This window comes from Salvelinus fontinalis, chromosome 2 (genome assembly GCF_029448725.1).
Source record: "Salvelinus fontinalis isolate EN_2023a chromosome 2, ASM2944872v1, whole genome shotgun sequence".
Classification (NCBI taxonomy): Eukaryota; Metazoa; Chordata; class Actinopteri; order Salmoniformes; family Salmonidae; genus Salvelinus; species Salvelinus fontinalis.
In genome coordinates this window covers 63,228,167-63,255,244 of record NC_074666.1, presented here as the reverse complement: position 1 = coordinate 63,255,244, position 27,078 = coordinate 63,228,167, and the positions used below count along the sequence as shown (strand labels likewise).

Genomic DNA, 27,078 nt, shown 5'->3' with positions numbered 1-27,078 from the left:
GAAAGAGATCCTGGACAAAGGTGAGATTGTCTATCACTTAAAGAATCTGACAATGTAAAGTTGAAGGATTGCAGCCTAGTCTACATCATACACTGATCCTTGAGTCATTACCATGTGATGGGATATAAGGTGATACAGCCCAGCAGCCAAGTCAAGTCACTGCTGGCTTATCTCATTTACTGTTACTACATTCTCCTGGCCCCACTTTAACAGACTATTAATAGTGTTCGATAGCACTATTGTTTTACCTGCCATTTTTGAGGTTGGCAACTTTTTGTAGTTTTAGCCTACATGGAGATGAAAGTAGCTGACCGACTACATTATAAATTCTAAGTAGCCTATAGCCTAACATAACTTCCCCCATGTTTGGTTGTAGGGAGGTTACTTTGTTAGAATTATTCATTTCGTTGTTGGTAAACATAGAAAGACCCCACTGCTGAAAGAGACACAAAGCCTGACTGAACATATATATATTTTTTTTACTTAACCTTTAACTAGGCAAGTCAGTTAAGAACAAATTCTTATTTACAATGACGGCCTACCGGGGAACAGTGGGTTACTATTTTTACTCAGTACTTTGTAAATTAGATACTTTTTACTTTGAAGGTTTTCGTCAACCTCTGCTCAGACTTAAATAGCAGTTCCAAGAACCTCCACTAGGGTTGACTGTAGCATCCTTAAAACGTATAAAAAGGAGACACAAGATGACACCCCACACTAATTTTAGATCCCAAGGAGCAGTGCTTAATTTGAGCCAGATCCTGACGGAACAGGATCCGGCACCTCTCAGTTTTGTACTTTTTTATTTCCGGAACCTATTTGCCTGTTTGCAATGTAAAAATTCTAATTAAAGCAATCAGAGTTAGGCCAATTCAAGTTGACTACTTTGTAATTCTCCTGGCTGCACCCTAAAAAACGTAATTGAAAACCTGCCTGATAATTGATTTGTGTTGGGCTGGACCGGGTTTATGATTTTCCCAACATTGTAGCCTGTATAGACCAACGTGTGGCCATTTCTGTTTTGAGAAGTGTGCCTGTATCTCGCACAGAACTAGAATGAGATATACTTTCTATGATATCTCTCCCTCTCTCTACTGTGATAGACATGAGCCTGCAACTCTCATCTCGCCAGCGTTGCACTTCGTCATATATTTCCTTATAGAATCATAGCTGCGCGAATGGTTCTGGAGGTGCCTCAGCGGCACTCCTGATAAATTGAAATCAAATACAATGCGCCGAATACAACAGGTGTAGACCCTACTGTGAAATACTTACTTACAAGCCCTTAACTCTATTTCTTGAACTGCATTGTTGGTTAAGAAAATATTTACTAAATAAACTAAAATACATTTGCCGAAGTTATATCATTACTGCTGTCTGTTCAGAAAGAAATTAAATACCTCAGAATAGTACACCAAGAGTAGGCATATAACTTAGCCACAGATGATCAATAGTTTCTTTTAAAAAATTGCCTAGCTGTGGATTGTGTGTAGCCCAATCATGAGGAATGCTTACAGTCGGGAACACACGGCAATCTGTCTGTGAACAGCATGCAGCCAAAACAGGATTTTACCTAGCAAAACAGAGATAAGCTTTTGGCACGAGTGCACCACCCGCGAGTGAGCTGAGCATCAGTGGGTGAGTCAGTGAAACTGGAAAGCTTTTTTAGGACTATAATTTCCTCCTCACATTGTACAATATGTGTCTCTCCACACGCCTACAGTAGGTCTAGGCTATTGATGGATTGAAGACATGGTCGTTTTTATTGATCTCATATTCTCAGTTTGTCAGTGTCAAAGTAGCCTGTCATTTCGATCATTTGTGAGGTAGTAAAAAAATATTCTGCTAAAGTCTCCAGTCATCTAAAATTATGTAGAATTGCATGAAATGTGCTTATTAAGGCCACATTTTTCCCGAACCCTAAGCTATTTTTAAAAATCCCCATGTGTGCAACTTCTGCAACCGCCTATACTGGTCTATGCCGGTATGCAAAAGCAATGATAATGCATGGAATGCTTTATTATAAAGTAGTTTTTTGCATGCATTCTGGTACCTCAGCGTACTCTGGGTCACCCCCCTGTCTGGCTCACCCCCCTCTCAGGCTTTTTGTTCATGCACTTCCCAATTTACAAATTAAGCACTGCCACGGTGTCTTTATTTTCATAAGCTCTCACTCACATCACTTTCTCCGTTGCCATCTTTCATTTATGGCATTTCAACATTGATACAGAGGGGCACATCACACTCATGTCTTTTCTTGGGACTCCGCACGCACACACACACTACTGTAGCATATTGTTTACATTTCTCAAATTTAGGCATCCACTGACATGGGCACAGAGGTATGTACAGTCATTTTCTGTGTGGTGGGCAAATTTGGTTGAACAGGAGAAGAGGATATGATTACTTGTGGGGGTGGTGGGTTCAACAGCTGCAGGGAAGCTGATTGGTTACTTTGGCACATCTTCTTGATTAAAAGAAAGACATATTCAGAAATTAGTTGGACATTGCCTACCTTGTACAATACTGTAATCACTGAATGAAGTAACGTATCATCCACATATAAAATGTAATCAATTAGATAAATAATGCTAGCACATAAAGTTATATTATCGTAGAATAGGCTACTCCTGTATGCACACTATAATAGGATACCGTTATGATACTGGTGTGAATTTAGGTCTTCAATCGAAGTTGTATGTTGTACCTCGTTTCTGCCCTTCAAGGAAAAGTAGTTATGCGTCCCCCATTCAATTCAGTGCCGGTGTGAATGTCCCATAGCTCCAGCACACAATGGCATGTAGGGGTAGTGTATTACAACGTACCATTTTTATATATCCAATAGCACATGTTTGTATATTTTCATTTACAATTTCATTAATCCATGAAATAAATAATACTAGCACATCAAATTACATTATTATTGTACACTAGCCTACTCCCCTATCGACACAGTAATTAATATTGCCTGCGTTCCTTCGACATTACAAATAAACCAAATTTGCCTTATCAACACAGTAGGCCTAAATATTTCTTAACATTATTATAACTTAAATATACTTACTCCTCAATTACTTCTCAAAAGGACATCTTGTGGATTCTTTTAATCTTCTCTACAGAAACTATTTGGGGCAGACACTCGAAAGTTGTTGTGCGGTGTACCATTTATTTGCCATAGTTTTTCCTGTTAGTTTTTCCTGTTAAAAAAACAAGCTCTCAAATACCTTGCTCGTCTCTCACTCTATGAACGGTCACTGATATCCAGATTCTTTGGGACGTCCCTACCCTGAACCAAACCCTAAACCCTAACTATAATCATAACCCTTACCTAACACTAAACTTAACCCTTACCATTTTACATTTCTACTTGATTGAGGTAGGGACATATAAGGGACTCTGCCGCCCCAGTTATGGTTAGAGCGTTGGACTAGTAACCGAAAGGTTGCAAGATTGAATCCCCGAGCTGACAAGGTAAAAATCTGTCGTTCTGCCTCTGAACAAGGCAGTTAACCCACTGTTCCTAGGCCATCATTGAAAATAAGAATTTGTTCTTAACTGACTTGCCTAGTTAAATAAATGTAAAATATTAAAAACATTTTTTTTTAAAGGATCCCGGATAGCATGGAACCTCTGGGAAATCCTATGAACTCCTCTACACGATTGAAGGTCAAGGACACAACTCCTATTGGTTCTGACATACTGGGAACTTGTAACAACACTGTCTGTGATTGGCTAACAATGTTTAGATCTGTATACAGTGAGATAAGATAATGTACCATCCCATCAGGTGTTGAGGGAAAGCAAGATTACCTATCAAATCACATTTTATTTGTCACATACACGTGTTTAGCAGATGTTATTGTGAGTGTAGCGAAATGCTTGTGCTTGTATTTTGACAGTGCAGCAATATCTAACAATTTCACAACAAATACCTAATACCCACAAATCTTATTAACATGCAGGCATCCCACAGACGTTTGTAAAGCGTTGATATCACGTCATGTCAGTCAAATGTTCAATGGTAGGCGACAGCCACACGGTGGTACTGTTGCTTAGGCTTAATTTTGGCCTGAATCACTCCCCATAGCGCGCACAACAGGTTTTGCATTTGTATTTATTATGGATCCCCATTAGGCAGCAGCTGCTCTTCCAGGGGTCCAGCAAAATTAAGGCAGTTATACATTTTTATAAACATTACAATACATTCACAACAGATTTCACAACATATTAAGTGTATGCCCTCAGGTCCCTACTCTACTATCACATATCTACAACACAAAATCCATGTGTACATGTGTATGTGTACATGTGTCTGCCTGTTTGTTGCTTCAGTCTCCGCTGTTCCATAAGATGCATTCTTATCTGTTTTTTAAAATCAAACTTTACTGCTTGCATGTGTTACTTGATGTGGAATACATGGAGTTCCATGTAGTCATGGCTCTATATAGTACTGTGCGCCTGGTCAGAGAGGAAGAGGGAGGCCCAACTCAGTAGAAAATCTGTCTCCCTCCAGCAGGTGGCTTTTTTGTGGGGTTTCGCCCACCAAGCAAGGAATTTTTGCTTGGCTTTCAATGAGTATTGAATTTGGTCAACAAGGAAATGAATGGCTTAATTGCTACATTTTTTAAATTTTTAAATTTAACCTTTATTTTAATAGGGAAGACATATGGTCTATTTTTCAAATGCACCCTGCATAATACATCATAAATACACACATTATACACAAAATATATATACACTGAACAAAAATGTAAATGCAACATGTAAAGTGTTGGTCCCATGTTTCAGAACTGAAATAAAAAGCTTATTTCTTTCAAATGTTGTTAAACAAATTTGTTTACATCCTTGTTAGTGAAAATGTCTCCTGTACCATGATACTCCATCCACCTGACAGGTGGGGCATATCAAGAAGCCGATTAAACAGCATGATCATTACACAGGTGCACCTTGTGCTGGGGACAATAAAAGGCCACTCTAAAATGTGTAGTTCAAATCAAATGTATTTATATAGCCCTTCTTACATCAGCTGATATCTCAAAGTGCTGTACAGAAACCCAGCCTAAAACCCCAAACAGCAAGCAATGCAGGTGTAGAAGCACGGTGGCTAGGAAAAACTCCCTAGAAACCTAGAGAGGAACCAGGCTATGAGGGGTGGCCAGTCCTCTTCTGGCTGTGCCGGGTGGAGATTATAACAGAACATGGCCAAGATGTTCAAATGTTCATAAATGACCAGCAAGATCAAATAATAATAATCACAGTAGTTGTCGAGGGTGCAGCAAGTCAGCACCTCAGGAGTAAATGTCAGTTGGCTTTTCATAGCCGATCATTAAGAGTATCTCTACCGTTCCTGCGGTCTCTAGAGAGTTGAAAACAGAAGGTCTGGGACAGGTAGCACGTCCGGTGAGGTCAGGGTTCCATAGACAGAACAGTTGAAACTGGAGCAGCAGCACGGCCAGGTGAACTGGGGACAGCAAGGAGTCATCATGCCAGGTAGTCCTGAGGCATGGTCCTAGGGCTCAGGTCCTCCGAGAGAGAGAGAGAAAGAAAGAGAGGAGAGAATAAGAGAGAGCATACTTAAATTCACACAGGACACCGGATAAGACAGGAGAAGTACTCCAGATATAACAAACTGACCCTAGCCCCCCGACACATAAACTACTGCAGCATAAATACTGGAGGCTGAGACAGGAGGGGTCAGGAGACACTGTGGCCCCATCTGATGATAACACCGGACAGGGCCAAACAGGAAGGCTATAACCCCACCCACTTTGCCAAAGCACAGCCCCCACACCACTAGAGGGATATCTTCAACCACCAACTTACCATCCTGAGACAAGGCCGAGTATAGCCCACAAAGATCTCCGCCACGGCACAACCCAAGGGGGGGCGACAACCCAGACAGGAAGATCACGTCAGTGACTCAACCCACTCAAGTGACGCACCCCTCCTAGGGACGGCATGAAAGAGCACTAGTAAGCCAGTGACTCAGCCCCTGTAATAGGGTTAGAGGCAGAGAATCCCAGTGGAGAGAGGGGAACTGGCCATGCAGAGACAGCAAGGGCAGTTCGTTGCTCCAGAGCCTTCCCGTTCACCTTCACAGTCCTGGGCCAGACTACACTCAATCATATGACCCACTGAAGAGATGAGTCTTCAGTAAAGACTTAAAAGTTGAGACCGAGTCTGCGTCTCTCACATGGATAGGCAGACCATTCCATAAAAATTGAGATCTATAGGAGAAAGCCCTGCCTCCAGCTGTTTGCTTAGAAATTCTAGGGACAATTAGGAGGCCTGCGTCTTGTGACCGTAGCGTACGTGTAGGTATGTACGGCAGGACCAAATCGAAAGATGGGTAGGAGCAAACCCATGTAATGCTTTGTAGGTTAGCAGTAAAACCTTGAAATCAGCCCTTGCCTTAACAGGAAGCCAGTGTAGGGAGGCTAGCACTGGAGTAATATGATCAAATTTTTTGGTTGTAGTCAGGATTCTAGCAGCCTTATTTAGCACTAACTGAAGTTTATTTAGTGCTTTATCCGGGTAGCCGGAAAGTAGAGCATTGCAGTAGTCTAACCTAGAAGTAACAAAAGCATGGATTAATTTTTCTGCATCATTTTTTGGACAGAAAGTTTCTGATTTTTGCAATGTTACGTAGATGGAAAAAAGCTGTCCTTGAAACATTCTTGATATGTTCGTCAAAAGAGAGATCAGGGTCCAGAGTAACGCCGAGGTCCTTCACAGTTTTATTTGAGACGACTTTACAACCATCAAGATTAATTGTCAGATTCAACAGAAGATCTCTTTGTTTCTTGGGACCTAGAACAAGCATCTCTGTCAGTTGTCTCTCAGTTGTCAACACAATGCCACATATGTCCTAGGTTGAGGAAGCGTGCATGGCAATTGACATGGTGACTGCAGGAATATCCACCAGAGCTGTTGCCAGAGAACTGAATGTTAATTTCTCTACCATAAGCAACCTCCAACGTCATTTTAGAGAATTTGGCAGTACGTCCAACCAGCCTCACAACCGTACACCACGTCAGCCCAGGACCTCCTGCGGTGTCGTCTGAGACCAGCCACCAGGACAGCTGACGAAACTGTGGGTTTGCACAACCGAAGAATTTCTGCACAGGCTGTCAGAAACCTTATCAGGGAAGCTCATCTGTGTGCTCGTCCTCCTCACCTGGGCTTGACATAACTGTAGTTCGATGCCGTAACCGACTTCAGTGGGCAAATGTTCACCTTCGATGGCCACTGGCACACTGGAAAAGTGTGCTCTTCACGGAAGAATCCAGTTTTCAACTGTAGCAGGCAGATGTTACGTTGTGAACAGAGTGCCCCATGGTGGCGGTGGGGTTATGGTATGGGCTACAGACAATGAGCACAATTCTATTTTATCAATGGCAATTTGAATGTGCAGAGATACCGTGACGAGATCCTGAGGCCCATTGTCATGTCATTCATCCGTCGCCATCACCTCATGTTTCAGCATGATAATGCACGGCCCCATGTCACAAGGATCTGTACACAATTCCTGGAAGCTGAAAATGTCCCAGTTCTTCCATGGCCTGCATACTCACTAGACATGTCACCCATTGAGCATGTTTGGGATGCTCTGGATCTAAGTGTATGACAGCATGTTCCAGTTCGCGCCAATATTCAGCATCTTCGCACAGCCATTGAAGAGGAGTGGGACAACATTCCACAGGCCACAATCAACAGCCTGATCAACTCTATGCGAAGGAGCTGTGTCGCGCTGCATGAGGCAAATGGTGGTCACAGCAGATACTGACTGGTTTTCCGATCCACGCCCCTATCTGTATTCCCAGTCATGTGAAATCCATAGATTATGGCCTTAAGAATTCATTTAAATTGACTGATTTACTTATATGAACTGTGACTCAGTAAAACCTTTGAAATTGGTGCATGTTGCGTTTTTATTTTCGTTCAGTGTATATATATATATTGTAACGACCCTGGGTTTATAAGCGCGGAAATCGACTCTGCCGCTTGAGCATGCTTTTGCGGCACAGTCGATAGCGCGCCGGACCTCGGGCTAGGAGGTCGAGGGTTCGAGACCTGCTCCCTGCTGTTTCATTACGTTACAATATATATATATATATATATATATATATATATATATATATACAAAAAGTAATGGGAAGCACAAATATAACATCACAAAGCACCCAGAAAAAACAGTTACGTTAGGGAGTCTCCAAGATGGCAGCTTGAGCACACGCTTCTTACAGAGCTCTGCATACCAACTTTTGAGAGATAGTGAAAAGTGTATTATTTTGAAATACCAAATGAATACTTCGCTTGCTAAAAACACCAGGTTATTGATTATTTAAGATTATATTTTCCAAAATGTCAGTGCGCTCACAGAAAGAAATCCTATGGCTACCTCCTTAGCTAGCAATGCTCAGGCATCATCCAATGTCATTACACAGGAGGCAAATGCTTTGATTGACAACTGCCACAACTATAGTGGCCTGACAGACTCTATGACACTTACCGTGTCAGACGAGGATTTTCCTTCTTTGCCTATAATCCCAAGCAAACCTCCAGCTTCCAAGAAAGGCATGTTTGAACTAGGCCCAGATGCCGCTGCCAATAATTATGTTATCGCCACTCTTTCCAGGCTCATCAATGCAAGGTCCGATGCCATAAAGAAAATGGTCGGCGACAACGCAATGAAAATCGAGGGCTTAAAAAAAAACTGACTGCATGCATGGAAATCAAGGATGTTAAGAAGGTCACCCACATCGAAAAGCGTGTCGAAAATGAGGAGGGAAAGATGGACTTGTGCCAATGAAGAATCGCGGAACTCGAAAGCTACTCCAGCCGGTGGAATCTGAGACTGTATGGAGTTCCCAAGGCAGATGGGGAGAACGTGGGGCAAGAAACCATCAGTCTGCCAAGCTATCCTACCTGAGGAGAAGGCTAAGCTAGCAGATGTTGTCGACACTGTACATCGCCTCGGCACGAAAAGGCAGGGTGACTCAAAGCCCCGAGGTGTCATTCTCCAGTTCACATCACAGATCTACATGGATGCCACATGGAAAGCAGCCAAGAAATCTACCTTCCTACGCGACAACCTGCTTTTTGCTGAAGACCTCTCGAAAGCAGACAGAGAAAGGAGAGAGCTGTGGAAAAAGCACGAAAAGAGGGGAAAGCGGCTTACTTCATCGGAGGGCGCGCTTTCATCAACGGATCCCAAATCAACCTTCCTCCTTGAGGACTGTCATGGACTGTGCCTGGAGTTCAACATAGGCTACCTAGATAGCTACCTCTGATTGTGAGCAGATCCCACTCCTGGCTCGAAAGAGTTTGTTCATTCTAACTGCACAGGACTACTGGAGTAATGGATATTTATTATTTCATTTGTTCTCTCACTTCTGATATTTTTACCTGCAGTATAGGCAGTGAGCAGGCTCTTTGTTGTTTCTTGTTCTGGCAGTTATCTTTGTTATGCAAAATGATTCTCACTCAATCATTTATATCTATTTGGTGTGCAGCGCTGGTTTCTTATCATTCTTACTCGATTTGCAATTGTTTAGCTCGTAGGCACTTTCTGTTCAATATTCCACTTTGTCATTGTCTAGAGTTTCACTCAATGCTCGGTTAAGAAATAATGTAAAGCGCAGTCTTATTTTCATTTGCCAAACAGCTTAAAACAGATTTATGTTTTTTTTTCAAGAGTCTCATTCAGATTCTACCGACGTCAACTTCTGGAGATCTTAGTGGGGAAATGATGTATGGCTCTCATGATTCTGAACGCTCTGCTGTAGCTATCACTCTAAAGAATCATTTCAATGGAAGTATTTTGCACTCCGACTGTGACTCCTTCGGTGACTTTCTTTGTCTTGCTATCAACTGTACAACATCATTATTATTACCAACATTTATGGGTACAATTCCAAACTTGAAAATTATCAGTTACTTGAATATTTGGAAAAGCTTATTCTCCATTGGCTCACCACGTTCCCTAATGCTTTACTTATAGTAGGGGAAGATTTTAATATTTCTCAGAATATTTTTTTAATATATATTTTTATTTCGCCTTTATTTAACCAGGTAGGCCAGTTGAGAACAAGTTCTCATTTACAACTGCGACCTGGCCAAGATAAAGCAAAGCAGTGCGACAAAAACAACAGAGTTACACATGGGATAAACAAACATACAGTCAATAACACAATAGAAAATCTGTATACAGTGTGTGTACAAATGAAGTAAGGAGGTAAGGCAATAAATAGGCCAATAGTGGCGAGGTAATTATAATTTAGCAATTTACACTGGAGTGATATATGTGCAGATGAGGATGTGCAAGTAGAAATACTGGTGTGCAAAAGAGCAGAAAAACAAATATGGGGATGAGGTAGATAGTTGGTTGGATGGGCTATTTACAGATGGGCTGTGTACAGCTGCAGCGATCGGTAAGCTGCTCTGACAGCTGACGCTTAAAGTTAGTGAGGGAGATATGTCTCCAACTTCAGTGATTTTTGTAATTCGTTCCAGTTATTGGCAGCAGAGAACTGTAAGGAAAGGCGGCCAAAGGAGGTGTTAGCTTTGGGGATGACAAGTGAAACATGCAAAAGCGTGTGCTACGGGTGGGTGTTGCTATGGTGACCAGTGAGCTGAGATAATACATATATACCTAGCAAAGACTTATAGAAGACCTGGAGCCAGTGGGTTTGGGGACGAATATGTAGCGAGGACCAGCCACCGAGAGCATACAGGTCACAGTGGTGGGTAGTATATGGGGCTTTGGTGACAAAACGGATGGCACTGTGATAGACTGCATCCAATTTGCTGAGTAGAGTGTTGGAGGCTATACGAGGGTATGTTTGGCAGCATGAATGAAGGAGGCTTTGTTGCGAAATAGAATAGAATTTGCGAAATTCTAGATTTAACTTTGGATTGGAGATGCTTAATGTGAGTCTGGAAGGAGAGTTTACAGTCTAGCCAGACAACTAGGTATTTATAGTTGTCCACATATTCAGGACCGTCCAGAGTAGTGATGCTAGTCGGCAGGCGGGTGCGGGCAGCGATCGATTGAAGAGCATGCATTTAGTTTTACTAGCATTTAAGAGCAGTTGGAGGCTATGGAAGGAGTGTTGTATGGTGTTGAGGCTCGTTTGGAGGTTTGTTAACACAGTGTCCAAAGAAGAGCTAGATGTATACAGAATGGTGTTGTTTGCATAGAGGTGGATCAAAGAATCAGAACAAATCTGTTCTGTTTGAGCTACAACACAAGTTGTATGATATGTATAAACTGAAAGCAGGGGGAGCCGTTATCAAATCTAGGAAGAAGTGGCTAGAGGAGGGTGAACAAAATTCATCGTATTTTTCCAGGTTAGATAAATACCACTCTAAAAATAATACAATTCAACAATTAAATATTAATGGTCTCATCACAGATGATGCCACATTAATCTCTAACTTTAGTTGCAACTTCTACAGGAATTTATATAGTTCTAAGTATTGTGAGGTTTCCTCAACTCTTTTTTTTTACTCTGGGGGATGTGAAATCAATTGGGGATGCTGTGAGGGAACAGTGTGATGACCCTATTATAGTTGAAGAGATCATTTATTCTATTGAACACGTTAAAAATAATAAGTCTCCTGGGACTGATGGTATATCTGCTGAGTTTTACAAAACTTTTCTCAACAGTTAACCCTATTTATGTTGGAGGTCTTTTCTGAAAGCATTGCAAATCATGCTCTCCCTCCCAGTTTGACTCAAGGTCTGATTACATTAATATCTAAGCCCAAGAAAGACTTGCTTCGCCTCGATAATTGGTGTCCAATCTGTTTGCTCAAAGACGACTACAAAATATTATCCTCTATATTTGCAAAAAGAATGAAGGCAGTATTGGACTCAATTATAGAAGAGACCCAATCTGGCTTCTTGAGGAATAGACATATCTAATAATATCCGACTGGTGTTAGACCTTATTGACTATTCTGATCTAATCTTCCAAGATAGTTTTGTCTTCTTAGACTTTTATAAAGCCTTCGATACAGTGAAGTATGAGTTTCTATTTCTCTCCCTTGAGAAATTTGGTTTTGGGGGATTATTTTGTAGTACTATTAAAGCTCTTTATATGAATGGGAACAGTTCCATTAAATTAAAGCATGGCGCTTCTTCTAGATTTGAAAAGAGGAATTAGGCAAGGTTGCCCAATTTCGCCTTACCTCTTCCTGCTTGCAACCCAACATGTTACAAGTTTTGTTAAATCCAGCGATATAAAAGGGATCTCTATTGCTGACAGAGATATTATCATAAGTCAGCTTGCAGATGACACATCCTCTTTTTGAAAGATGCTGACCAGATTCCTAGAGCAGTCGATGTGATAAATATTTTTTCCAAAGCAGCTGGTCTTTGCCTAAACCTTAAGTGTGAATTGTTTGCTGTTAGACCATGTGATACCCTCTATATGCAATATTCCAGTCAAGGAAAAAATAACACCTTGGGATTACCATGTCTAAGAATCAACAGGAAAGATGCTCATTAAATTTCATACCTATTATTGAAAAAAACAAACAGAAGTTGAACCATTGGCTGCAGAGCGATTTATCCTTGAAAGGTTGAGAATTACTTTCTAAAGCTGAAGGTATCTCCAGACTTACTTATGCTGCCCAGTCTCTACAACTTGACAACAAAATAGGTAAAGCGGTTGACCAGATTCTTTTCAACTTCATCTGGAAAAAATGGTACACATTATATTAGGAAATCTGTCGTTATGAACACATATGAATATGGTGGTCTCAATTTTTTTTGATTTTCCTTCTTTGAATAATACGGTTAAGATAAATTGGGCTAAGCATTTTTTAAAGAATCCAACTTCAATTTGGAATTTCATCCCTCATATCTTCTCCCATTTTGGTGGCTTCAATTTTGTTACTTTGTAACTATAACATTGATGAGATTCCTACAAAATGATCTGCTTTTCATAGACAAGTATAAGCGTGGTCGTTAATATATAAAAACAATTACCACACAAATACATGCTTGTTAATAAGGTCAAAGAGGTCTCTTTCAGAATGATCCATAAGTATTTTCCTGCAAATCATTACCTGAAGAAACTCAAAAAAGACATTAACATTAACTGTCCTTTGTGTTGAGCATCCAGAAACAGTTCTGCATTTATTTTGGCATTGTCTACATGTAAAAAAATATATATATATATATGGAAAGATATTCATAGCTTTAATTGTTAATACTCTTGATGACTTGTTTTTTTATTGGAGAATGTGCTGCTCGGTTTCCTTAACTATAATATGGATAAAGAAAAACAATTTTACCTCAAATCTAATTGTGCTAAGTGAAAAATGTAATATTCATAAATGTTAATTAACAAATAGAAAAACACTCTTACGTGTTTTCTATTAGAAATTCAAGCAGTACATTAAGACTGCTCTACATTCTTCTAATAAGAAAGCTGTTAAAACAATCAATGTGTATGTTTCTTTTAAGGTCTTTGTATAACCTGTAATTTGTTGTACCCCTAGCATATGTTATCATTGTCTGTTTGTATATTGGTTTTTCTGCAATAAAATAAAAGATTCAAAACAAAAAATAAATATAAAAACAATAAAAAAAATTGTAAAACAAAGTGACATTCCTCCACAAATACGTCCCCAATCAATACTTTAAATTGCCCGAATGGCAACAGAACATCAAGATGAAATGTATTTAGAATTCTGTTCTAGCGATACGGTGCATTAAAACTAAAAGCAGATTTACCTAGCTCGGTGGAGATCCTTGGAACCTCTAGAGTTAACCAATCCTGTGAAAGGATTAGGCAACTCAGGTGTCTATGCTTCAACAGAAAAGTTAGATATGAAGTAGGGCCTTGTAAACAAAAAAAAAGGGACTAATGTAGAGATCTATAAAGGTCTTCAGCAAAGTCCAGCCAAACCTTTTGACACAGGATGCAGTGATGAGTATCAAAACTGTCACTGTAACAAAACGAAGGGCACTAAAAGATGGCATCCAAAGGTTTAAGAGTAGTAAAAGCTGCACTTTGATAAATAATATCACCATAATCAAGAACAGATAAAAAGGTTGACTGAATAATCTGCTTCCCACTGCTTAGAGAAAAGCACAATCTGTTTTTAAACGTCAAATCCATCCGCCTAAGTATTTATATGCGGGAACACGTTCAATTGGAGAACCATCTAATGAGTAAACATGTAGTTAATCTGAACATTCCTACGAGTTTAAAACATGTATTTCGTTTAGCCCGTATCAAGCAAAAGGTTTATTTGATCGAATAGAAGTTTCGCAATGCTTAAATTGTTACGAGTGTACTGATTTTGAGTAGGACAAGTGACATCCCGGCAACTTTGATAAAAAACACGTTATATCAGAGTTGTCGAGACAGATATGGAATAATAATTGCTTTGACATGGGTGGGACAATAGTTTTTACTTAATATAGATCTTAACCCAGTTATCCAGTTAGAATGAATCCGTTTTAAGAAAAACTAAGTGCCCATTCTTTTCATAATGTAGTATTATATTTTACTATTTACAATACAAACACACAAGCATCACATTACAATATGCATAAGAGAAGTGCCAGTTGTGGAAACCTTACAGCAAGCTGTCACTCAAGTCCATCTGATGATCCAAATTCTTTCTATTCAGAGGAATTGTTATAGAAGGCTCATATGAATGTAAAGGAAAACGGCTATAGCTGTGGTCCAATTCTCTACCCTTTTCCTGAGATGTGCACTCCTACACCTTCTCATGGATTTAAATGGAATGGATTGGTGCAAAGGATATGGTCAAAACTCCATGCTTGCACCAATTCAATACTTTGAGAAACAGAACGCAGCCTATGATCTATCCAAGTTGACATCACAGTCCCTTGCAGGTAACCTTTCACCCCCTTTCCTCTTGACCCCTCTCTCACACTGCTGTCCCCTCCCTCTTTTTCTCCTGACTTCTGAAGTACTCCTTGCTGAGTAGGACATCCCTCTTTAGGGGTAAGGTTGGCTCCTCAGCCGCCGACCCTAGCTCATCTTTCTGCCGCTGGGCGAGGAGCATGGCACGGAGCAGGGGCGGGTACGACACATAGCGTATGGGGGGCTCAGGAACAGGGTCGTAGAGTTTGAACTGCTCCTCCTCATGTTTGGGCACCAGACGCCAGTCATGGTACATCACCTTGTCCATCTCCTTCGCTTCACTCTCCTGCTTGCCTGTGGAAAATAATAATACACACAATGGTGACTTGGTCATCTTTTCCTAATCTCTTTTAACAACCACTGCTGTGATAAATATGTCAAATGACAGTAATGCGGAGGTAGTCTGGCCCATCAGCCGGCTCTCTCTGTCGAGACGTCTGGTTTCACAGCGCCTCAGAACGGGACTTGACTGGTAGTCTATGGCAGGAGCGGCGAAAACAGACACCGGTTTTAATTGACTGTTCTCTCAGTCCATCACCATCTAGCACAGGGGTTTCCAACCTTTTCTAGCATGAGAAAATTAAACATGTCAAGAGCTACACATTTTTTCAAGCTTTCAAATAGGCCCATTCTTCTCTTGTCCTCTCCCTGCAACTCTTCCCCAGGTCCTTAGTGTACTGTTCTCTGTCAATATAGCTGGTAAAATAATTGTTAATAAACCACTCTAAGGGGGGCACTATATCATCTTTCCCCCCCAAATTCTGTTCAATATTTTCCCAAATTATGTTCCGTTTTATTTTTCCAGGTTTTATATTGTTTGTTTTTTACTCTCAAAATTACAATTGTTTGTAGACATACAACTAAGTTCCAATTCATGTCAATGCTTAAATCTGAAGACACTATTTTTTAGGTCTGAAAAAAAATACATGTGCGATTAAAGAAAGTGCCATCCAATGTTCCGGTCTAGTGATGGTTCTGTACTGCTGCAGCTCATTTCATGTCAAGTTTGCAAATAACAACTAATAGATACAAATTACATACTTCCTCATGATATACTTCTGCCAGGTAAGCCTACTTTGCAGTTAACATTTAATGAGAAGGTTTTGGGGAAAGTATTTCTATCAACACACAAGACGGTAATCACATCAACTAGCTACACACAGAGTGATGTACAAACTTGCACATCACACAGACAGATGTGCAATTAATTGGCAGACATGTTAGGTTTGGCTTTTGAAGCCAATAGTGGCTGACCAGGGGTGGGATAATGTCAATGTTGCATTGGGTAGATATAGCAGCTGGGAGCTTGCGGTGTCTGATACTTGAGATTTGTTTATGACAGTTTTGCGTCAGAATACGTGAAAATTGCATGTACTTTCAGAATTGTTTGGCGAGCTACTCATATAGTGCCTTCGGAAAGTATTCAGACCCCTTGACTTTTTCCACATTTTGTTACGTTACAACCTTATTCTAAAATATCTACACACAAAACCCCATAATGACAAAGCAAAAACAGGTTATTATTTATTTTTGCTAATTTACACACGGAAATATCATATTTACATAAGTATTCAGACCCTTTACTCAGTACTTTGTATAAGCACCTTTGGCAGCTATTACAGCATTGAGTCTTCTTGGGTATGACGCTACAAGCTTGGCACAGCTGTACTTGGAGTTTATCCAATTCTTCTCTGGAGATCCTCTCAAGCTCTGTCAGGTTGGATGGGGAGCGTAGATGCACAGCTATTTTCCAGGTCTCTCCAGAGATGTTAGATCGGGTTCAAGTCCGGGCTCTGGCTGGGTCACCCAAGGACATTCAGAGACTTGCGCCCAAGCCACTCTTGCGTTGTCTTGGCTGTGTGCTTAGGGTCGTTGCCCTGTTGGAAGGTGAACCTTCACCCCAGTCTGAGGTCCTTAGTGCTCTAGACCAGGTTTTCATCAAGTATCTCTCTGTACTTTGCTCCGTTCATCTCTGCCTCAATCCTGACTAGTCTCCCAGTCCCTGCCTCTGAAAAACATCCCCGAAGCATGATGCTGTCACCACCATGCTTTACCGTAGGGATTGTGCCAGGTTTCCTCCAGACGTGACGATTGGCATTCAGGCCAAAGAGTTCAATCTTGGTTTCATCAAACCAGAGAATCTTGTTTCTCATGATCTGTGTCATTTAGGTGCCTTTTGACAAACTCCAAGTAGGCTGTCATGTGCCTTTTACTGAGGAGTGGCTTCTGTCTAGGCTGGTTGGTGGAGTGTTGCAGAGATGGTTGTCCTTTTGGAAGGTTCTCCCATCTCCACAGAGGAACTCTAGAGCTCTGTCAGAGTGACCATCGGGTTCTTGGTCACCTCCCTGACCAAGGCCCTTTTCCCACAATTGCTTAGTTTGGCCAGACGGCCAGCTCTAAGAAAAGTCTTGGTGGTTCCAACCAAACTTCTTTCATTTAAGAATGATGGAGGCCACTGTGTTCTTGTGGACCTTTAATGCTGCAGACATGTTTTGGTACTGTTCCCCAGATCTGTGCCGAAACACAATCCTGTCTCGGAGCTCTACGGACAATTCCTGGTGCACTCTGTTCACAACATTAGCATCTGCCCATACCATAATCCCACCGCCACCATGGGGCACTCTGTTCACGTTAACATCTGCCTGGTACAGTTGAAACCAAGATTAATCCGTGAAGAGCACACTTCTCCAGTGTGTTAGTGGTCATCGAAGGTGAGCATTTGCCCACTGAAGTCAGTTACGACGCCGAACTGCAGTCAGGTCAAGACCCTGGTGAGGATGACGAGCACGCAGATCAGGTTCTCTGCGACGGTTTCTGCAGGAATTATTCGCTTGTGCAAACCCACTGTTTCATCAGCTGTCCGGGTGGCGGGTCTCAGAAGATCCTGCAAGTGAAGCCGGATGTGGAGGTCCTGGGCTGGCGTGGTTAAAGGTGGTCTGCGGTTGTGAGGCCGGTTGGAAGTACTGCCAAGTTCTCTAAATATATGAGGTGGCTTATGGTAGAGAAATTAACATGAAATTCTTTGGCAACAGCTCTGGTGGACATTCCTGCAGTCAGCATGCGAATTGCACGCTCTATCAACCGAAGACATCTGTGGCGTTGTGTGACAAAACTGGACATTTTAGAGTGGCATTTTGTCCCACGCACAAGGTGCACCTGTGTAAAGTCATGCTGTTTAACTTCTTGCCACTAGGGGGGTGCCATTTCGACATAGTACAAATTCGTTTCCAAATTAAACTGCCTCGTACTCAATTCTTGCTCGTACAATATGCATATTATCCTGTTGAGGCTAGGGGGTGCTGTTGTCACTATTTCTGGAAATCGTGTAATTTTTAAACGGCTTCCTACTAAATTCTTGATCGTACAATATGCATATTATTATTGGATAGAAAACAGTCTCTAGTTTCTATAGCCGTTGAAATTTTGTCTCTGAGTGGAACAGAACTCATTCTACAGCAATTTCCCTGACATGGAGTCAGATTTCACACATTTTGGCCCCTGATCTGGAGTCAGTTTAAAGGCCACTGTGAACGCTATGAGAATACAGACACTGCTTACGTCTTCCCCTGGATGCCTTTACGTGATGACGCTTTGAATGGTGTCGATTGCGCAATCACAGCCACTATAAAACAAAAAAAAGTGTAGGTAGGAACTCTTTTCCAGATGCGCCGGACACCGACCTGCTCTTTTTCCAAGCATTAGTGTAGCCAGTAATATTTCTCCGGTCATGTTTGTACTCGTTATAGGAGTTAAAAACATCATAAGGTAGTTAATTTAAACCGTTTTATAGCAATTTATATCCGTTTAGTGCGATTTTGGGACATTTATTTCTGAGACACTTTGAAGCGCCGGGCACGTTTCCAGTTCATGCCGAACGCAGTGGGCATTTCCACATGGCAAGAGGACAGCTTTCGACCAAAAGACGATTAGACCCAAGAAAGGATTCTTTGCCCAAGATTCTGATGGAAGAACAGCTCAAAGTAGGAACAATTTATTATGATAAATCGTGTTTCTGTCGAAAAATGTTAATCGCTTATGACGCCATCTTGTTAGACGTAGCTTCGCTTGGCGCAAACTGTATTGAAAAGTAAGGATAATTTAAAAAATGTAAATCAGCGATTGTATTAAGAATTAAATTGTCTATCAATCGCTGTCCACCCTATATTTTTTAGTCACGTTTATGAGTATTTATGTATACGACTAGATCACTGTCTAATATGGCGTACGACATTTTCTGACCAGCTGGGCAACTTTTGTCATTGTCTAACCATGGTTTTGGTGGCTAAATATGCACATTTTCGAACAAACTGTATATGTATGTTGTAATATGATGTTACAGGAGTGTCATCTGAAGAATTCTGAGAAGGTTAGTGAAAAAATTTATATATTTTGGCGATGTTTACGTTATCGCTCTCTTTGGCTAGAATCAATGCTGGGGTAATGTTTGCACATGTGGTATGCTAATATAACGATTTATTGTGTTTTCGCTGTAAGACACTTAGAAAATCTGAAATATTGTCTGTATTCACAGGATCTGTGTCTTTCGATTAGTGTATGCTGTGTATTTTTACTAAATGTTTGATGATTAGTAATTAGGTAAACACGTTGCTCTATGTATTTATTCTAGTTCATTTGTGACGGTGGGTGCAATTGTAAACTATAATATCTACCTGAAATATGCACATTTTTCTAACAAAACCTATCCTATACCATAAATATGTTATCAGACTGTCATCTGATGAGGTTTTTTCTTGGTTAGTGGCTATCAATATCTTAGTTTAGCCGAATTGGTGATAGCTACTGGTGTTGGTGGACAAAGAAAAGATGGTGTCTTATGCTAATGTATTTAGCTAATAGATTTACATATTTACATATTGTGTCTTCCCTGTAAAACATTTTAAAAATCGGACATGTTGGCTGGATTCACACGATCTGTGTCTTTCATTAGCTGTATTGGACTTTAATGTGTGAAAGTTAAATATTTAAAAAAAATATTTTTGGGGAATTTCGTGCTCTGCCTTTTCAGTGGGATGTGGGAGGAGTGCCGCTAGCGGGACCCCAGTCCTAGACAGGTTATTATTACTATTGGATAGAAAACACTCTCTAGTTTCTAAAACCGTTTGAATTATGTCTGTGAGTGAAACAGAACTGGACTTAGAGCAATTTCCCTATGTGGAGTTGAGAATGCAGAATTTTCCAACTTGTTCTCAGACCTGTTTATAAATCTGTCTGTCTTCTATTGGTTGAGATGCACTGCATACGCCTTCCTCTGGGTGTCAGCGAATAGAGGGTCTTGAAATGGAGTCTCTAGGCAGAGCTGAAAGTCTATAAATTGATTGGAAACGAGGTGTATCGTTCTTTTCCCCTTCGCTTTGACGCACTGAGGACCTTGGCACGTTCTTCTGGAAACATCGGTTATAGATCTTAGACATTTCCGGCTGTTTTTATTCGATATATGCTTTAAAGACATCATAATCTTGTTATTTTGAACCGAATTATATCAGTTTATGTCAGTATATTGCGATTTTCAGGTATTTATTTTCTTGGCGCTGTAGGAAGTTGGGTATCTCGGTCTCTCATGCTATTGTTTACTGCTAATTGCAACGTGGAAGACGACGTTCTCCAACCTAGCAACGATTCTTTTGGACAAAGGACACCTATCCCAATATTCTGATGAGAGTTCATCGAAAAGTAAGAACTATTTATGCTGATAATTCATTGTTCTGTTGAAAAAAGTCAAATGCATAAGACGCCATTACTTGCAGTGTAGCCTTGCTTTATCGCACGCTGTATTTTGAAGTAACGGTAATTTAAAAAATGTGACCCAGCGATTGCATTAAGAACTAATTTGTCTTTCAATTGCTGTCCAACCTGTATTTTTTTTGTCAAGTTTATGATTAGTTATTGATTAGAATAGGTGCCTCTCCAAGATGGCGCCGGACAGATTGCTTGAGGTTTTGGACACTATTCTCATTGTATAAGCACGATTTGTGCCGCTAAATATGCACATTTTCGAACAAACTCTATATACATTGTGTAATATGATGTTATAGGACTGTCATCTGAAGAATTCTGAGAAGGTTAGTGAAAAAATTAATATATTTTGGTGGTTTATACGTTATTGCTATTTTTGCCTTGAATCAATGCAGTTGTGATGTTTGCTATTGTGGTAAGCTAATATAACGCTATCTTGTGTTTTCGCTGTAAAACACTTAGAAAATCTGAAATATTGTCTTGATTCACAAGATCTGTGTCTTTCATCTACTGCACGCTGTGTATTTTTAAGAAATGTTTTATGATGAGTAATTAGCTAATACACGATGGTCTCTGTAGTTATTCTAGTCGCTTTGGTGAGAGTTGTGATGGTGGCTGCAATGGTAAACTATGATTTATACCTGAAATATGCACATTTTTCTAACAAAACATATGCTATACAATAAATATGTTATCAGACTGTCATCTGATGAGGTTGTTTCTTGGTTAGTGGCTATTTATATCTTTATTTGGCCGAATTTGTGATAGCTACTGATTGAGTAAAAAAATGGTGGAGTAAGAAAAGTGGTGTCTTTTGCTAACGTGGTTAGCTAATAGATTTACATATTGTGTCTTCCCTGTAAAACATTTTAAATATCAGAAATGATGGCTTTATTCACAAGATGTGTATCTTTCATTTGGTGTCTTGGACTTGTGATTTCATGAACATTTTATTATATGATATCCCTGTGGCTTTAGGCTAGGCTATGCTAGTCAGCTTTTGTGATGGGGGTGCTCCCGGATCCGGGTTTGGTAGGCGTTAGAGGTTACTAAGCTTCTTGATATGCCACACCTGCCAGGTCGATGGATTATCTTGGCAAAGGAGAAATGCTCACGAACAGTTATGCAAACAAATTTGTGCACAACATTTGAGAAATAAGTGGTTTGTGTGTATGGAACATTTCTGTGATCTTTTATTTCAGCTAATGAGACCAACACTTTACATGTTGCGTTTATATTTCTGTTCAGTGTAATAGGCCAAGGCTACAACGGTAGCAGGCTCTCCCTCTCCCGCCTCAATTTTAACTACACCCCTTTCAAGTCCCACATTAATGCACACTGTTGTCTAGCCCAATAGTTGGACTACAGGAGCCGATAGTATTCTTCAGTTACAACATGTTTGTGGCTTCCGTCTTCTGTTTACACACAGGTGTTCCGAGACAGATAGCTAATTAGCCAATTATTCTTCAGTGTTTTCCATAAACAAGCGCTGTAACATGGAACCCTAACTCTATAAAGGTGTAATAATTTAACTTTTTAAAATATATTAACTCTTAAAAAAAACTCCCCCAGTCAGAAGATACTATCGTCAATAGGCACTTAAACTGTTACCAGGCTCTATGTGCCAGCAATTCGAGCCTGTGGAAGAAGTTAATGCTGAAGAAACCTAAACCTAGGCATTATTTCATCTGTGAGAGATTATGCAATGACAGAGAGGCATATGAAAAGCTTCTGAAATGCCATTCTGTGAAAACAAATAAAAAGGTTGTCATCTCTTATCTGTTCACGACCACTATCGTGAATCACATGTCGGTACTACAGAGTACTACTGAGGAAAGCCAAACCTATTCTTTCTTCAGGAAGAGAGCATGATATAGGATGTGTGAATGGAAAATTCTCACCTTTATAGGTCAGGACTCCCCATGCTCTGCCGTGGTCCATGTTCTACAGAGAAGGCAGCAGAGTTATAAACATGTACACTACATTACCAAAGGTATGTGGACACCTGGTCATCGAACATCTCATTTCCAAATTATGGTTATTAATATGGAGTTAGTCCCCCCTTTCCTGCTATAACAGCCTCCACTCTTCTGGGAAGGCACTAGATGTTAGACCTTGCTTCCATTGAGGTCGAGCATTGATGTTGGGCGATAAGGCCTGGCTCATAGTCGGCTTTCCAATTCATCTCAAAGGAGTTCGATGGGGTTGACTTCATGGCTCTGTGCAGGCCAGTCAAGTTCTTCCACACCGATCTCAACAAACCATTTCTATATGGACCTCGCTTTGTGCACGGGGGCACTGCAATGCTGAAACAGGAAAGGACATTCCCCAAACAGTTTCCACAAAGTTGGAAGAAAATCGTCTAGAATGTCATTGAATGCTGTAGCGTTAAGATTTCCCTTCACTGGAACTAAGGGGCCTAGACCGAACCATGAAAAACAGCCCCAGACCATTATTCTTCCTCCACCAAACTTTACAGTTGGCACTATGCATTGGGGCAGGTAGCATCTGCCGAACCACGATTCGTCTGTCAAAAAGTGAATCCATATATTGTAAGTTGTGTCCACATACATACACTATATATACACAAAAGTATGAGGCTTTATAGTCAGACTTATCAGTGTAATAACAGTGTTATAAGCCTCCACTACCCTTCACCCTCTACCCCTGCAACTCCTTTCCACCCCCTCCCCACTCACTTCTGCAGTGTAGTCCACCTTGACCTTGGTGACCTGCCAGTAGCTAGGTGCTTCAGGGTGCTCTGTCAGCCAGGACTTGCGTGTGAACAGATGGCCCACCCCGAACATCTTGAGGCCAGACAGCAGTGAGAAGAGACGGCTCTCTCTCCTCACGTCCTGAATAGAAATAAAGCAGTTTTAGGGCTTTTTTTCCCGTTGTTCGAGGGCTAGGGTTCCCAGGTTTCTGAAATTCCCAGGTTTCCCTGAAAACACAGTTGGGAGGTTCACAGGATCTTGCAGGAAATCCAGGAATCATACCAACCAGGATTTCAGGAAAACTTTTGGGAAATTTACCAGAATTTTGCAACCGTATCAAGTAGTCGATGGGATCTGGCATCAGAGACCCACAACTTTCTACTCATTATTTATTGTTAATAAAACTAACATGTATGCTTTCATTTGATAGAAATAACTAGAATTTCTGGTTGCTAGTTAAGTTCCCACTTTTTACATCTGGCCTGGGGCTTGAACCATCAACCTTCTGGCTACTGGTCCTGCTTTCTAACCTCTAGGCTACCTGGTGCCCCACACACATACCTGCCAGGCAAGCACGGGCAGGGTCTTCCTGGTGTGCGGTCGCGTCATGGTGTCATAGTCCAGTGCGTACTTCTCAGACTCCCGTGGCCGATTCTTAAGCTCCCGGTACGCACGGATCTTCCGGGCCATCTCAGCGATCAGGCGGATGCGCTTCTTCTTCACCATGATTGGTCAATAATGTTGTGACTGGGTCTACTTTAGAACCTGGAGGGGGGGTGGTTACATTAGGGGTTATGCTCACAAAGGAGTAAATAAAGATAGTTCTGACCATTTTACAACAGGGGTACTAATGAAGACATTCACAAATCTGATAACCTGGAGACACTCGCAGGTTTGATAAACTAGAATGACCAAAAATATACTGAATGCAAACCCAGGTAAAAACGGAGTTTCTGGTCTGGTGTATTTAGGTGATGATTCTGATGATTCTGTTTCAGCAGATAGCTAGGTAGATACAGCCCCAAATTCACCAGACCATGGAACCCTAGTTTTTTCTGGGCCTGCATTCAGTGTACTCCTCAAGAGTCTGACTGTTATGTAAGATAGCAACATTCTAGTCATTAAGTAGCTAGTCATCATACTGTAGGCAATCCCATTAAAGCCACACATCTTTATTAAGAATCACAATCAATACTGTTAAATTGAATAATGATTACCGTTAAATAGCTAAATGCGGTCCGCTTAGGTTAGCTACTATTTCACGTAGACTGGCAATCTGTCTATCGCAAGCTAGCTAACGTTACTTATGTTAGCCAGAGAACATGACACGCTAACGGTAGCGGGCTAGCTAGGTACTCCACTATTCAACACACATTATTCTTGTTATCACAATAAATAAATAAAAGAGTTGCTTCAATTTCCAAGGGATGTTTTATTTTGCATAACTAGATAGCTACCTGAGACTTGACCTCCACACACTGCTTCCTCCGAAATTGTCAAACGACGGACAAAATTCCTCCCTAGAATTATTGATACATTTCTTTAGTTCCGGGATAGAAACCGTTCCGCTTTGAAACGTTTTGAGGGTGGTCACTCCGGGGACACTCCAGACTTACTTTTTGCTCTGCGTTGTTTGCAAAGATTTAGGTTATAACAAGCAAAATATAACTATTGTAAAATAGATTCTGTAAAATGTATATAATATGTATAAGATGGAAGTAGAAGCCCAAGTGTTATTGTTTATTAGTTTACTCCAATTGGGGGAGGGCTGGTAGGGATTGTGGGGAATAATTAAGGAAAATATATTCTAAAAAGATGTATATATGTACACTACCGTTCAAAAGTTTGGGGTCAGTTAGAAATGTCCATACATACATTTATGAAAACATACATGAAATGAGTTTCAAAATGAATAGGAATTATAGTCAAGATGTTATAAATAATGATTTTTTTTATTGAAATAATAATTGTGTCCTTCAGACTTTGCTTTTGTCAAAGAATCCTCCATTTGCAGCAATTACAGCCTTGCAGACCTTTGGTAATTATAGTTGTCAATTTGTTGAGGTAATCTGAAGAGATTCCACCCCATACTTCCTGAAGCACCTCCCACAAATTGGATTGGCTTGATGGGCACTTCTTACGTACCATACGGTCAAGCTGCTCCCACAACAGCTCAAGAGAGTTGAGACCCTGTGACTGTGCTGGCCACTCCATTATAGACAAAATACCAGCTGACTGCTTCTTCCTTAGATAGTTCTTGCATAGTTTGGAGCTGTGCTTTAGGTCATTGTCCTGTTGTAGGAGGAAATTGGTTCCAATTAAGCACCGTCCACAGGGTATACCATGGTATTGCAACATGGAGTGATAGCCTCCCTTCTTCAAGATCCCTTTTACCCTGTACAAATCTCCCACTCTACCACCACCAAAGCACCCCCAGACCATCACATTGCCTCCACCATGCTTGACAGATGGCATCAAGCACTCCTCAAGCATCTTTTCATTTTTTCTGTGTCTCAAGAATGTTCTTCTTTGTGATCCAAACACCTCAAACTTAGATTTGTCTGTCCATAACACTTTTTTCCAATCTTCCTCTGCCCAGTGTCTGTGTTCTTTTGCCCATCTTAACATTTCTTTACATTGGCCAGTCTGAGAAGGCCAGCTTCTCGGAGTCGCCTCTTCACTGTCACACGTTGAGCCTGGTGTTTTTTGCGGGTACTATTTAACGAAGCTACCAGTTAAGGACTTGTGAGGCGTCTGTTTCTCAAACTAGACACTCTAATGTACTTGTCCTCTTGCTCAGTCTTGCACCGGGCCTCCCACTCCTCTTTCTAATCTGGTTAGAGTTTGTGCTGTTCTGTGAAAGGAGTAGTACACAGCATTGTATGAGATCTTAAGTTTCTTGGCAATTTCTCGCATGGAATAGCCTTCATTTCTCAGAACAAGAATAGACTGATGAGTTTCAGAAGAAAGTTCTTTGTTTCTGGCCATTTTGAGCCTGTAATCGAACCCACAATGTCTACACTGTATTTTTGATGAATTGTAAGTTATTTTAATGTACAAAAATGTGCTTTTCTTTCAAAAACAAGGACATTTCTAAGTGACCCCAAACATTTGAACGGTAGTGTATGAATATGTATGCATGTTTATATATATACACTGCTCAAAAAGATAAAGAGAACACTTAAACAACACAATGTAACTCCAAGTCAATCACACTTCTGTGAAATCAAACTGTCCACTTAGGAAGCAACAATGATTGACAATAAATTTCACATGCTGTTGTGCAAAATGACCTCCAGCAGGCCACAAATGTGCATGTGTCTGCTCAAACGGTCAGAAACAGACTCCATGAGGGTGGTATGAGGGCCCGACGTCCACAGGTGGGGGTTGTGCTTACAGCCCAACACCGTGCAGGACGTTTGGCATTTGCCAGAGAACACCAAGATTGGCAAATTCGCCACTGGCGCCCTGTGCTCTTCACAGATGAAAGCAGGTTCACACTGAGCACATGTGACAGACGTGACAGAGTCTGGAGACGCCGTGGAGAACGTTCTGCTGCCTGCAACATACTCCAGCATGACCGGTTTGGCGATGGGTCAGTCATGGTGTGGGGTGGCATTTCTTTGTGGGGCCGCACAGCACTCCATGTGCTCGCCAGAGGTAGCCTGACTGCCAATAGGTACCGAGATGAGATCCTC

At 41.0% G+C, this 27,078-nt stretch overlaps 1 protein-coding gene and 1 long non-coding RNA gene across 3 annotated transcripts; both read right to left on the bottom strand.

The window, feature by feature from the left end:
• Positions 1-4,098: 4,098 nt before the first annotated feature.
• On the bottom strand, positions 4,099-9,175 carry LOC129823115 (uncharacterized). The gene is made up of 2 exons (XR_008754574.1): positions 8,513-9,175; positions 4,099-5,523 (listed from the first exon to the last, which is right to left on the bottom strand). It is a non-coding gene; the product is annotated as an uncharacterized LOC129823115 (long non-coding RNA).
• A 5,325-nt stretch (positions 9,176-14,500) lies between these two features.
• mrps34 (mitochondrial ribosomal protein S34) lies at positions 14,501-24,938 on the bottom strand. 2 transcript variants are annotated; one of them, XM_055881737.1, is made up of 5 exons: positions 24,838-24,938; positions 23,942-24,145; positions 23,366-23,521; positions 22,568-22,610; positions 14,501-15,206 (listed from the first exon to the last, which is right to left on the bottom strand). In XM_055881737.1, the coding sequence occupies exons 2-5, from the start codon at positions 24,104-24,106 to the stop codon at positions 14,917-14,919; spliced, it is 654 nt and encodes a 217-aa protein (XP_055737712.1). In that variant the 5' UTR covers positions 24,107-24,145; positions 24,838-24,938; the 3' UTR covers positions 14,501-14,916. The 2 variants fall into 2 exon arrangements, with proteins under 2 accessions (XP_055737712.1, XP_055737721.1); XM_055881746.1 differs by lacking the exon at positions 24,838-24,938 and adding an exon at positions 24,598-24,824.
• Positions 24,939-27,078: the final 2,140 nt, after the last annotated feature.